Source organism: Oncorhynchus mykiss, chromosome 14 (assembly GCF_057628025.1).
Source record: "Oncorhynchus mykiss isolate SJ-2025 chromosome 14, ASM5762802v1, whole genome shotgun sequence".
Taxonomy (NCBI): domain Eukaryota; kingdom Metazoa; phylum Chordata; class Actinopteri; order Salmoniformes; family Salmonidae; genus Oncorhynchus; species Oncorhynchus mykiss.
Window position 1 is genome coordinate 7,913,285 of NC_143035.1, and position 14,912 is coordinate 7,928,196.

The window sequence follows — 14,912 nt, forward strand, 5'->3', positions numbered from 1 at the left end:
ACTACTGATGTATATTACACTGACACTATGTACACTGACATGATGTACACTGACACTGTGTACACTGATACTATGTGCACTGATACTATGTACACTGACACTATGTACACTGACACTATGTACACTGACATTATGTACACTGACACTATGTACACTGATACTATGTACACTGATACTATGTACACTGACACTATGTACACTGATACTATGTACACTGACACTATGTACACTGACACTATGTACACTGACACTATGTACACTGACACTATGTACACTGACACTATGTACACTGACCGAGTGGACAAAATATTAGGAACAGACTGACAGCTACAATCCCTTATTGATGTCACTTGTTAAATGACTTCAATCAGTGTAGATGAAGGGGAGGAGACAGGTTAAAGAAGGATTTTTAGCCTTGAGACAATTGTGGCATGGATTGTGTATGTGTGCCATTCAGGGTGACAACATATTGAAGTGCCTTTGAACGTGGTATGTGTAAGTGCCAGGCGCACCCGTTTGAGTGTGTCAAGAACTGCAACTCTTCTGGGTTTTTTGCGCTCAACAGTTTCCTGTGTGTATCAAGAATGTTCTACCACCCAAAGGACATCCAGCCAACTTAACACAACTGTGGGAAGCATCAGGGTCAACATGGGCCAGCATCAGTGTGGAACGGTTGCGACACCTTGGCCCGACAAACTGAGGCTGTTCTGAGGGGAAAAGGAGGTGCAACTCAATATTAGTAAGGTGTTCCTAATGTTTTGTACACTCAATTTATGTACGAGCAGAGCAAATCAACCAGCAAAACAAATCCTGTTAAGACAGGTTCCATTTATAGCACAGTCACAAAGCCATTGTGTGGTCAGTTTTAGATCTCGGCACTACAAAATTACAGTGAGCAGACACACTCCACCCTCCCTCCCTCAGAAATGGCTTGTATGATCCACATGAACACGCTTGTATGTACAACTACAACAAAACATAGCCACAGGTCTAAAATCCATAGCAAACAACAATTTGCTGATGAAGTTCACACACAAAGAAATATACAGTTTGGATGAAAATATACTCTGTCTGTCTGTCTGTCTGTCTGTCTGTCTGTCTGTCTGTCTGTCTGTCTGTCTGTCTGTCTGTCTGTCTGTCTGTCTGTCTGTCTGTCTGTCTGTCTGTCTGTCTGTCTGTCTCTCTCTCTCTCTCTCTCTCAACTTCTACCGGAGGTAACTCCTCTCCCTGTTCGGGCGGCGCTCGGCGTCGCCGGTTTACTAGCCGCTACCGATCCCTGGTTTAAATTTCTGTGGGTATATAGGGCACCTGTACACCTGTACACCTGTTAGCTTTCAGTATTCTATGCTGTTTATTGTTTTCGCATTGACGTATGTGTATGTAGTGTCGGAACTGTGGTTGTTCCTCCGTGTACTGACACGAGTTTGCATTCCTTCGAGAGCGTTGTTTGGACATTCATCTGGGCCAAATTTGTATTGCTGGACTATGTGTACAGATCTCTACATTAAACACGCTTCTCAAAAAATCCCTGCTCTCCTGCGCCTGACTCCTGCACCTCTCACCGAGACGCACTTTATCACTCTCTCGGTCTCTGTCTCTGTCTCTGTCTCTGTCTCTGTCTCTGTCTCTGTCTCTCTCTCTCTCTCTCTCTCTCTCTCTCGATATGTGTGGTTCAGTAGTCATCCCTGTATGAATATGATTCATGATCCAATCTGATAAATCCAGTGACCTACATCTGAGATGGGAGCACAATCATTCGGCAGAAAGAGGGCCAGTTCAACACTGCCCTATTGACACAGAAATCACACTAATACTGCCTTCTAATCTCAAAGCTACCACAGAGATTTGTGTGTATGCACAAGGTTGATCAGCTTAATGTGTATTTAGCTACTCTTCTTGGGTCCACATAAAACATGACATAATACAGAACATTAGCAGACAAGTACAGCACAAGGCAAATGCATTTCAATTCAGAATACACGCTTTCCTACATTTATGCCTTCATAGTCATGTGATTCATAGAGGCTACTGAATGCATGACGGGTTAGCTGAGGCTTTCACCTCAGCCACCACGATCAGAGTCAATCAATCAATCAAATGTACCACATTCACACCCAGCAGCATCCACCAGTCACACATTTGTACATACTTCACTATCAACTCAAGGACAGAACTACATTTAGTGTGCTTTTAGTAGGTCACACAGGTGGACCCCCCCCCCCCCCCCGGCTGTCAGCATTAAAACAGCTGACTTCACCAGTCCTGCTGTGCTCTGCTGTGGCACAGAGCAAAGCATTAGCATGATATGTAGCCGCAAACCACAACACTCCCCACATTACGACGGTGTATTATTCAGTTGGCGGCTACACATCGGGAGGCAGCAGGATAAATATTCATGCCAGATGAAAGTAGGTCTAGAACTGCACTGAAACAAGAACCCTGTTTGTACGACAACCACCGGAGCTGTTCATTGGCGATGGTGTTGTTATGTTCATAAAAGACATGTTCTCTGCGGTCATTCTGACTTCAGTTACCAAACCCGAGCAAATCTGTCTTAGAAAACATCTCTGCGCGTCCTCGAATCGTGTTGTCTCCTGTTGATAAAGACCCCATCTGCTATTGCTGGCTCTGTGGATTGTATTTTTCAATTATTATCACAGTAATATCACATTATTATCACTGAATTTGTGCTTATGGGTGACCTGAACCTCGACTGGTTGACATCCAAGTCTAATCAACTCAAGGGTCTACGTAACACCGAAAATACTGACACTCCTGAGCACTTCTTCTCCAGGTTCTCATTCTCACCTTCTCTGTATCAGAGGTGCATAGAGCCATATAAGCAATTTATGTACAAAAATATATATACATATATATACTGTATATATATATATCCCCTGGCCCTGATGATCTAGACAACCTTGAACATGCATCTTCAACCTCACCCTAGAATGTCATGTCATCCCCAAGTTGTGGAAAACAGCATTTGACCTACCTCTTTTGAACGGAGGTGATCCCACACTACTGAGCAACTATTGGCCCATATCTAAATGGTCTGCTTTGGCAAAAGTATTGGAGTCCCTGGTCAATAAGCAGCTTAAAGCCTACCACCAGGAAAACAATGTATTGAGTGGTACGCAATCAGCTTTCAGGTCAAGCCACAACACTGTTACAGCAACGTTGAATGTTTTGGGTGATATTCACCGTGCCCTGGATAAGAAGTTGCATTGTGCATCTGTGTTCATAGACTGGTCAAAGGCATTTGACGCTGTGGACCACACCGTCTTGCAGATGACACTGTTTTCTACTCAAGTGGCAGCAGTATTACTTTGGCTTTTGAAAAAGCTCAACATACTGTAGCTTTTACCATCATTCAACAGAATCTGTACGAGTTGAAGCTTGTTCCGAATTCCTCAAAAACAAAGTGCATGGTATTTTACAACGCTAAAAAAATGATGTCGTTTACGGGCAGACCCCAAGCACTACCCTGAAGACACTTGATTCCATGTATCATGCAGCACGTAGGTTTACTACCAACCAAAAGCATCTGACACACCACTGTGATCTCTAAAGTGCTGTTGGCTGGTCTTCGTTGACTCTACGTAGGCTTAAACGTTGGTCTACTATGATCTATTAGGCCATTTTGGGAAAACTGCAGCTTTATCTCTGTTCTTCTTTGATAAGGTCTTAAAAATAAATACCAGTCACGGTCTCACTCTTACTTACATTTAACGGTTCCTAAAATCAGATCATGGCAAATGGTGTTTTAGCTGCTCAGCTCCGTGGTCTTGGAATTCTCTCCAGACCAGCTGGAAACTCCAGGGTCTTGTTTAAAAGTTTGGTTGACTCACATGTTACTGAGGAATGTGATTGTCAGTAGGACTTGATGCAGTGGTACATATGATCAATTTAAAAAAAAATCTACAACGCTTGTATGTTTCTGTAATTGTATTGTATGTGTTTACATCAACATGTAGTTCATGGTGTGTCTCTGTCTGTAAGTTGTTATTGTTGCCCCCCTGCTGCAGTCTCGGTTGGACCAGGTCTCTCTTGAAAAACAGATTTTTATCTCAGTACCCTGGATAATTGAAGGTTAAATAAAATGACCTTACGTGCTTTGTTGTGAGTACAAAGCCACTTGGAAATAGTTTAGATTGATGCACGGTTCTTTCTTTGGAGCTATACAAAGGAAAATACAATGTAGTTGCCGTTTTGAAGGCAGACAAGTGACAGACAAGTGGAGAGAGAAAAGGGAACGTTTCTCACCTGTCATATATGTAGAGGAGGTCCGTTCAGAGGGAGAGGGAGGCCAAAGAGAGAGAGAGGGAAAGAGAGGGGGGAAAGCAAACCGTTAGGAAGACATTCCTATGATTGTTTGATATTTGATATTGTTGGCCGACACAAAATTGGACCAGACAAATTGGAAAGCAGTGTTCTGTGAAGGAATTATCATAATCTCTGTACCAGGGCATCTGTACGACCCCAACACTACAGTGGGGCCTTATTCGCAGGTACAGGCTCTCAACAGAACTGCAGTCGATTCCTGATCAATGCAACATCTAATAGGACTATTCTGAATGTGATCACTAAACCAGAGTGTGGAGATATCAAAAGCAAGTAAACAGAAATGTACCACACAACTCAACACAATGCACACACTTAGGCCCAGGAGTGTTTCCTGATGACCTGAGCAGGAAAAGGCTCGGCCACTAGTTAAATCCCTGTAACGCACTGCATATCCCATTGGCTGGGCCATGGCTACAGTATAACACAACATAGCAGACAAATTGGGATTTCATAATGCTGTTTATGCTTCACATTTTTTCTTCTTCTCCCATGACTGAAATGTGGACCATTACAGAGCCTGCAGCCATAACATGAGCACACATGGGTTCACATGGAAATCTAACCAATGTGACAAGCTCTCCGCTCTGCGTTGAGGACTCACAGTCACACACAGTCACACACACACACACACACACACACACACACACACACACACACACACGATAACCATTACAACGTTTAACCTCTGACCTGAGTACAGCCAGATCACTACTGACCAGGACAACTGAACACAGCAACAGTGAAGCTCTATTAGAGGCCATCAGAGTAGCAACCTCTGACCTTTCCTTATAACCGTTTCAATGAGAGGTCATATGAGGTGACATAGTGTGACATAACCAATGTAGATGTAACATAACCACTGTAGGTGTGACATAACCACTGTCGGTGTGACATAACCACTGTAGGTGTGACATAACCACTGTAGGTGTGACATAACCACTGTCGGTGTGACATAACCACTGTAGGTGTGACATAATCACTGTAGGTGTGACATAACCACTGTAGGTGTGACATAACCACTGTCGGTGTGACATAACCACTGTAGGTGTGACATAATCACTGTCGGTGTGACATAACCACTGTAGGTGTAACATAACCACTGTAGGTGTGACATAACCACTGTAGGTGTGACATAACCACTGTCGGTGTGACATAACCACTGTAGGTGTGACATAACCACTGTAGGTGTGACATAACCACTGTAGGTGTGACATAACCACTGTAGGTGTGACATAACTACGTGATGATATCAAGATAAAATAAATAGCAGCTTGCAAACTGGTTTTAGCTCCCAAAACAAACCAACTAACACAGAGATCAGCCTGATAGACAACCACACACAGAGGAACAGAGTACACAGAAAGGACAGGCAGGGCAGTAGAATGATAGCCTACACAAGAGATGATGACACTCTCACATTTACATTTTAGTCATTTAGCAGATGCTCTTATCTAGAGCGACTTGAGTGTATACATTTGCATACTGGTCCCCCATGGGAATCAAACCCACATCCCTGGCGATGCAAGCACCATGCTCTATCAACTGAACCAGACAGTTGCTGGTAGACGAGCAGAGCTTAGTTCAGATAAGATATAAGGGAAAGGGGATACCCAGTTAGTTGCACAACTGAACGCATTCAACCGATGCAATGCTTTGCCATAGCTGACACTTAATGAACTACGTCATCAGAAGTCCATTCCCAAAGGCTCACCTTGAGACTTGTGCGTCTGAGTGTGCCTTTTTGATAGGCCATGCTGCTTTTCCTCAATGGGTCAGTGTCTATGGAGGGCCCGAAACGGAAGTCACCTTTCCACGAGCCAGTGGTCAGAAAGGAGTCGTATTGGTCATCTTTCAGGACAGTTCCACACCGGCTGACGTCAGCGTATCTCGGGGGGCCGTAGGCCGCGGGGAAGACTGGGAGGCTAGACGCGCGGTACACAAACCCGCGTCGACACATCTTGAAGTACACGACCGCACTGATCAGAACAAGGAGGAGAGAAGACACGGTCGCCAGGGCGATTTTCAAATAAAGCGTCAAATTATAGCTCGCCTGTGAGTCATCGTCCGTGTTCTCAAAAAGCTCATTTAAAACAGGCATGTCATCGCCAATGACTACATTGACTGTGGCAGTGGCTGAGAGAGACTGAGGCCCGTTGTCCCTTACCATGATGACAAGAGTTTGTTTAGGCTCGTCCTGCTCTACAAATGGCCTCACAGTCCGGATTTCCCCGCTGTGCAGGCCCACAGTGAAGAGGTTGGGCTGTGACGCTTTGACCACATGGTAGGAGAGCCACGCGTTATTGCCAGAGTCAGCATCTACAGCAAGCACTTTGGTAACCAGGTAACCTTTAGGTGCCTCCAGTGGCACCAGGTCCTCAGCGATGAAGCCAGATGATTGGACAGGATACAGAACAACAGGTGTGTTGTCGTTATGGTCACCGACGAACACCCTCACAGTGCAAGTACTGGAAAGAGGAGGGTCACCAACGTCTTGAGCTGTCACTCCTACCTGATAGTGACTGGCCTGCTCATAATCAAAGGGGCGCGAGGTGAAGAGCTCTCCGGTCTCCGCGTTAATGGAGAGGGAAGAGAATGTTTCTGGGGTCATGCCTTCTGATAAAGAGTACAGTATTTTCGCATTGGGTCCTGCGTCTAGATCCTCGGCTCTCACCCTTATCACCAACGTGCCTCTGTGTTGGTTTTCCCAAACGTTGGCGGTGTACTCGCTCTGCGTAAAAATAGGGGGGTTGTCATTCACGTCACCCACTGTGATGGATATCACGTTTCTACTGAACAGTTCGGGAGAACCAGAGTCGATAGCTGTCACTGTGATGTTATAGTGTGGGTTCATCTCTCTATCTAATATACCATCAGTCACCAACATATAGTAATTCTTAACCTCTGATATCAACTTGAAAGGTATGTCGTTTGAGATGGCACACTTGACCCGACCACTGTTTCCAGTGTCCAGGTCATACACGTTAAGCAGAGCAACCATGGTACCGGGTTTAGAATCCTCAGAAATGATAGCCGTGGCTGATTTCACTGCAATAACTGGTTCATTGTCGTTCACATCAATCACTTCAATGATGAGTTTACAGTGTGATGCCTGACCCCCGCCATCTTTAGCCTGGACATCAAGTTCATGCGCACTCGCCTCCTCATAGTCCACTTGACCCGCCACCCTCACCTCCCCACTCACAGGGTCAATTTCCACGATGCCTCTAGTTTTGTCAGACACGTGGCTGAAATAGTAGGTTATCTCCCCATATGCACCGTCATCTAAATCAGTGGCGTTCAGCGTCGCCACCAAAACGCCCGTGGCAGAATTCTCTATCAGAGAGGCTCTGTAAGTCCTCTGGCTGAAAACGGGGACGTTGTCATTGGCATCCAGAACATGGATGTGAACAGACGCGGTACCTGACCTGGCAGGATTACCCCCGTCAACCCCACTGATGGTCAGAGTGTATTCGGCCTGGTTCTCTCGGTCCAAAGTTTTTTTCAGAACCAGCTCTGGGTATGCTATTCCATTCACTTGAGTGTTCATTTCTAAGGCAAAATGATCGTTGTGACTCAGTTTATAATCACGAACCGAGTTGGTTCCCAAATCAGGGTCATGCGCACTCTCCAGAGGGAAGCGTCTCCCCGGCACCGTCGACTCGACCAGGTCCAGATCAATTAACCCAGTAGCAAAAGCAGGGCTATTGTCATTCATATCCTGAATGTCCAAAACAAGACTGTACACTTTGAGCGGATCCTCCAGCAGCAGTTGATACTGTAGGACGCAGACAGCTGCCTGCGCGCACAACTCCTCTCTATCTATCCTCTCGCTGACCAACAGAGAGCCCGAACCATAGTCAAGCTCACAAAGCTGCCGAGTGCCCTCCGCCACGATGCGGGCTCGACGTGCACCAATCTCAACTAATTTCAGCCCCAGATCCAGAGCCAGGTTCCCAATGACCGAGCCGCGCTCCATCTCCTCTGGTACGGAGTAGCGCACATCTCCAAACGACGCGCCGAAGAGAAGCACAATCCCCCAAAATCGCAGCCAGCCACTCCGTTTTACATACAGTTGCTCGATGGTAAACCCCTTGTTGGTAATACGATTTATTAGTTGTAAATCCATGTTTAAACACGACTAAGATTAGTTATAAAATATATAGTTTGGTTGAAAATAAATATAGCATCAAAGCGACGCAGTGACCTTCTTATACTCGTCTCGAGCCGAGTAGAGCATGCCCTACTCCGGAGCCTGCTCGTGTCAGTTAGGATTTCTCTCCTCCCGCCTCAATCGCGTGCACTCACTCTCACTATGACTGGGCTACCAAAGTTCTCGCTCTCTTGCTCTCTCTTCCTCTCTCTCTCTCTCTCTCTCTCTCTCTCTCTCTCTCTCTCACACACACACACACACACACACACACACACACACACACACACACACACACACACACACACACACACAATTCCTGTAACAATTACACGGATGGGGAGGGAGAGCATTGGATTGTATTAAGCCATATTTCAATTCAGCGCGATAAAATAGCGTCACCCAGAGACCTAGATAATAATTGCATTATATAATATCTGATGATGTGACTTGATCTACAAAATACGTTGCATTAGAAATGTCTATCGTGTTTGCATGTTACTGATTAGGTCATGTCCTCTGATTACTGTGTCCTAAGAGAATGTCAAAGTAGTTCGACAAGTAAGGTTGTCAACAAGTTGTTGTAAAAGTCTATACTGTCACTTCAACAACAGACATGTTGTTGCCTACACATGTGAACATGACACACATTTGCCAGACAAACTGCACCAATCAGGTTGTCGGATCGCATACGATGTGCTGAGTGTTAAGACCCGTCAGCTCAACGGCACCCGAGCTTCATGACAACACCAGTGGGTGGAGAACTGGATCTATTAAAACACTGCTGGTGAACAGCGACACTTTGAGTATACCTTTCAAAATGACACACAGCAACTATTTTTCAAAATGATTTACAAAACGTGAATAATACCTATAGCCTGCTTTATAGCTATTGAGAATAACTTTTACCCTGCGTTTATCGAAATAAGCATAACCAAATAGACGGATAGGAAATGCCACGATGTATGTCCACAACATATAAATCGTCGCACGAATACAGTCCGCATACTGAAATATAAGGTGCAAGGCAAGTACGATGTGTAATCCTGGATTTACAGCCAGCACACCCAATGTAATCTACAAAAACAGAGAAGATGGCACGAAAGAATAGTGTTGACACGTCAGTCAATCAATGATGAATGATCCCTACTGGTTTATAGACATTTTCCACATTTCAGCACCATGGACAGAAACAACGAGAGGCCTTCAGCGGAACTGCACTTTAAAAACTCGCACACTGATTCTCTCATAATTCTACAAAAAGCTCGCCAGACACAGCAATTCTCTTTTGTAAACCCTTTCCAAACAAACATTCACTCAAAAAGTGCCAAATTCCGATTATCAACTCATTTTCTGTAACCTCAAATATGTGAAGCATGAGTGAAATATCCACCGAATATACAATATACATACAAAAATATGTGGACACCCCTTCAAATTAGTGGATTCGTCTTATTCAGCCACACCCGTTGCCGACAGGTGTATAAAATCGAGCAAACAGCCATGCAATTTCCAAAGACAAACACTGGCAGTAGAATGGCCTTACTGAAGAGCTCAGTGACTTTCAACATGGCACAGTCTTAGGATGCCACCTTTCCAACAAGTCAGTTCATCAAACTTCTGCCCTGCTACAGCTGCTCTGGTCAACTGTAGGTGTTGTTATGTACATCTAGGAGCCACAACGGCTCAGCCGCACAAGCTCACAGAATGGGACCGCCGAGTGCTGAAGCGCATTGCGTGTAACAACCGTCTGTCCTCTGTTGCAACACTCACTACAGAGTTCAAAACTACCTCTGGAAGCAATGTCAGCATAATAACTTTTTCGTTGGGAGCTTCATTAAATGTGTTTCCATGTCCGAGCAGCCTAAGAATGCCAAGCGTCGGGTGGAGTGGTGTGAAGCTCACCGCCTTTGGACTCTGGGGCAGTGGAAACGTGGTTCTCTGGAGTGATGAATCATGCTTCACCATCTGGCAGTCAGACGGTCTAATCTGGGTTTGGCGGATGCCAGTAGAAAGCTACCTGCCTGAATGCATAGTGCCAACTGTAAAGTTTGGTGGAGGAGGAATAATGGCTTTGGGCTGTTTATCATGGTTCAGGCTAGGCCCCTTAGTTCCAGTGAAGAGAAATCTTAATGCATGCAATGACATTCTAGCCGATTCTCTCCTTCCAGCTTTGTGGCAACAGTTTGTGGAAGGCCCTTTCCTGTTTCAGAATGACAATGCCCCTGTGCACAAAGCGAGGTCCATACAGAAATGGTTTGTCGAGATCGGTGTGGAAGAACTTAACTGGTCTGCAAAGAGCACTGACCTCAACACCATCAAAGACCTTTCGGATAATTTGGAATGCCGACTGCGAGCCAGGCCCAATCGCCCAACATCAGTGTCTGACCTCACTAATGCTATTGTGGCTGAATGGAAGCAATTCCCATCAGCAATGTTCCAACATCTAGTGAAAAGCCTTCCCAGAAGAGTTGGAGGCTGTTATGGCAGCAAAGGGGGGACCAACTCCATATTAATGCCCATGATTTTTGAACGAGATGTTCCACGAGCAGGTGTCCACATACTTTTGGTAACGTAGTGTATCAATCACAAACATAAGCGAACCACATCAGAAGTAAGTAAAAAAATAAAAATAATAATACACATGTAATATCAAATCAAGCTGTAGGTTATCATTTATATTGCATGGGGCAGAAATAATGATCTAAAACATCACAAATTGTATGAAACCTGGAGCCTGTATAATCGATACCTAATAGGGAATGAGTAAATTCGTGGGTGTAGCCTTGTAATTTCTCCAGGGGAAAAAGTGATTGCACAAGGCATTTTCGCTGAAATTAAATTATTATATTGAAAGTATAGCCTTTATTCTATCATATGTAGGCCAAAAACAAATGTAATTTATTATTATTTACCTACCTTTGGGGACCTATCAGAGTCATCAAACGCTTCAGCAAAGTCAGTTGGAGTTTTTCTCAGAGTCTGGTCGGTAGGCAGCGTGTTGTCATTGTAAGATCTGACAAACTTGAAGTCACTGGAGCGCGAACCCGTCGTCAGGTAGGTGTCATAATTGTAGGTGCTGCGGAGAGTTCCCGCGCCATCTACATCTGCGTAGTTTGGAGGGAGATACGCACTTGGGATGGTGACAGCTCCATCAAACAACAGTCTAGGCTTTCTCCTGCGGCAAAAACTCACGGCCAGGATGACAATAATGAAGGTGAGGAAAAAGGTGGAGACGGACACCAAAGCGATGATCAGATAAGAGGTGAGTTTGGAATTGCTCTCATCATAAGATATATCTTTCAGTTCTGGCACTTCAGCCAAGTTGTCAGAAATCACTAAATACATAGCACATGTCGCAGAGAGAGAGGGCTGTCCGTTATCTTTTACTGACACAATAAGGTTCTGTTTCATGCTGTCAGATTCAGAAATGTCCCGCTGTGTCCTGATCTCTCCACTGTGGAGACCAATAGTGAAAAGTCCCGGATCAGTGGATTTGACTATATGATAGGACAGCCAGGCGTTCTGGCCGGAGTCCGCGTCCACCGCTATCACCTTGGAAACAAGAGAGCCCCCGTGTGCAGCTTTGGGGACCAGCTCGGTCATGAAGGAGTTCCCCTCCGGAGCGGGATATAGTATCTGAGGAGAGTTGTCATTCACATCCGTTATGAACACACTGACGGTGACGTTTCTGCTGAGCGGAGGAGAACCATTGTCCCTGGCCACAACGTGGACTTTAAAGCTCCTGAACTGTTCATAATCAAACGACCTCACAGCGTGGATCATCCCAGTGTCTCCGTTAACGGATAAGAACGAGGACACCGGGACACCGTTCACATCACCGGGTAAGATAGAGTAAATCACTGTACCATTCTGTCTCCAGTCTGGGTCTCGAGCAGTAACAGAACACACGGAGGAGTCTGGTTTGTTATTTTCGGTCACGTGGGCGCTATAGGACTGTTCCTCAAACACAGGTGGGTTGTCGTTGACGTCAGCTACAGATAACTGAACGGTTTTAGAGGAGGACAGAGGTGGAGAGCCCTCGTCGGTGGCAATGATTGTAATGTTGTAATCAGAAACTAGTTCACGGTCCAGTTCGCCCGTGGTCACCAGAGAATAGTAGTTTTTGATGGATGGCACCAGATTAAAAGGAACGTTTTGCCGAATGGAGCAGTGGACCTGTCGGTTATTCTCAGAGTCTCTATCCTGGACGTTAATGATGCCCACCTCTGTGCCAGGTGACGCGTTCTCAGGTATGGGGTTACTCAGAGATTTCAGATATATTACAGGGGCGTTGTCATTTACATCCGTGATATCAATAATGACTTTTGAATCAGATGAAAGACCGTAACCATCTTTACCCTCTATGCGCATTTCATATTTTGGGTCGCCTTCGAAATCTATCGGACCTATCACCTTAATTTCTCCAGTATTGTGGCCCAAAGAAAATACCTTTATTGCTTTGTCAGATATGCGACTGAATTCATACGTCACTTCCCCATTCACTCCCTCGTCTGCATCTGTAGCACTTACTGTAACCACTACAGTACCTAAAGGAGAGTTTTCAGGCAGACTGGCTTTATAGACGGCCTGGCTAAACACTGGGGCGTTATCGTTAGCATCCAGTACAGTGACGTGTATGACTACAGTACCTGATCTCTGCGGAGTGCCGCCATCTATTGCTGTTAGCAGTAAACTCATGTCCTGTTTTTCTTCACGATCTAGTTCTTTATCTAAAACCAACTCTACGTTCTTTCTTCCATCTGTGTAATCGTGAACAGACAGCACAAAATGTTCATTACTTTGTAATGTATACCTTTGCACTGTGTTCTGTCCCATGTCTGCGTCATGTGCCTCGTTAACACGATAGCGAGCCCCTTTGACTGCCAACTCACTAATTTCCAATTTGATTGTGTCCTTCGGGAAAATGGGTGAATTATCATTGACATCCTCAATCAGTAGTGATACACGATGCAATTCCAAAGGACCTTCAAGAACCAACTCGAATGTAAGCATACACGAAACCTTATCTCCACATAGCTCCTCTCTGTCAATCCTTTCCGCAACAATCAAATCCCCGGTACTCTGATTAATATCACAATAACGTTCATAGTTCCCCTCGGTATCAATTCGGGCCTTACGAGCGGACAGTCTGCTGGCTTTCAAACCGAGATCTTTGGCTATATTTCCAATTACAGATCTGCGTTTCATCTCCTCCTGAAAAGAATAGCTCACGTCTCCAAAGGCGGTGTCCAGCGTTTGGAGAAAGAATGCAAATCTGCAGACCAGGCCTGTCACCGATATTCCTTTGTGACCCATCCTTGGACTATAAACTGCAAACTAGCATATGATTAGATACTGGAATGTAAAGAAATAGTGTTCCACAAAAATATGGAGTCTGATTAAAATAATATCCACCGAATGTGGCAGAAATCTGACCGTTTCCAAATATTTTCTTCCGCTAAATGGCACCAGAGCACACTGGCCTGGAAACAGAACGAAGTGGGTGGAGAACTGGATCTATAAAAACACAGCTGGTGAATAGCGACACAGTGAGTACTCTTTAGAAATGACATATGGTAACAAACCTTCTAAATCTACAGTATATTTCACGAAAAGTCACCATAGGAATCTGTAGCCTATATAAGTGGGCTGCATGATTGAATAGGTAGACTACTACTGTAATTACGTAAATAAGACAAATATAGAGAAAAACAGTCAACGGCAGTAAAACGCACAACACATCAATCACGGAAGGGTAAATCCATTCGATTTCAATCCCTTTTTTGACAGCATCCCTGAAACAAAACTTTCTGTTCATGTTTTCCCGTGGAGAAGAGGTCAGAAAGGGACTTTTTGGACCTGAAGGCCAAAACATCCAGGAGATAAAGGTGCTCAAAGTTGACTCATGTTTCATACCATTGGACATCCATGAGTTCCTAACTGGAAGATACAAACGGTTGAGTTGGAAATCATTTAAAAGCTTACAAACAGTGTTGTCAAACCACGTTATTATTTCTAAAAATATGTATATATATTTTTAAATCATTCTGATTCCTATGTAAAATAGCATTTTTGAGTGACTAGAATGTAACCCATAATATTTGTTTTGGATAGCCTTTAGTTGTTCGATTTTGTTAGATATAAACCTTTAACATCAAGTATCTAACCATGTGTCAACTGTGGTTTTTAAAAATATTTGCATATGTTGTAGCTCAGACCCTATTCTGCGCTGTGCCCGCTATCGGTTGAGATACAACATGCTCTTGAATACTGGGTGGATGTCATTTCAATCATAGAAATACATTTAATAGAACGGACCTATCCCTTCAGACCAGAGTAATTTAGCTTGTAGACAGACCACTGTCGAATGTCAACTTGAATGGTCATGTCTTTTCTATGATCTATATTTCTATGA

The 14,912-nt window shown here is 44.5% G+C and overlaps 1 protein-coding gene across 8 annotated transcripts in view; it reads right to left on the bottom strand.

Moving 5' to 3' along the window:
• LOC110488686 (protocadherin gamma-C5) overlaps positions 1-14,912 on the bottom strand; it is a 192,106-nt gene that overhangs the window by 155,900 nt on the left and 21,294 nt on the right. For 2 of the 8 annotated variants that reach the window (XM_090198255.1, XM_090198252.1), the window contains exon 1: positions 11,414-14,004. The exons of 4 other annotated variants lie outside the window; for them this stretch is intronic. In XM_090198255.1, the coding sequence (XP_090054381.1) occupies positions 11,414-13,813 (2,400 nt within the window). In that variant the 5' untranslated portion in view covers positions 13,814-14,004. Of the gene's footprint in view, positions 1-6,058; positions 8,991-11,413; positions 14,005-14,912 lie in introns of those variants that run through there. 2 more of the 8 variants (XM_090198248.1, XM_090198247.1) reach the window with 1 other exon arrangement.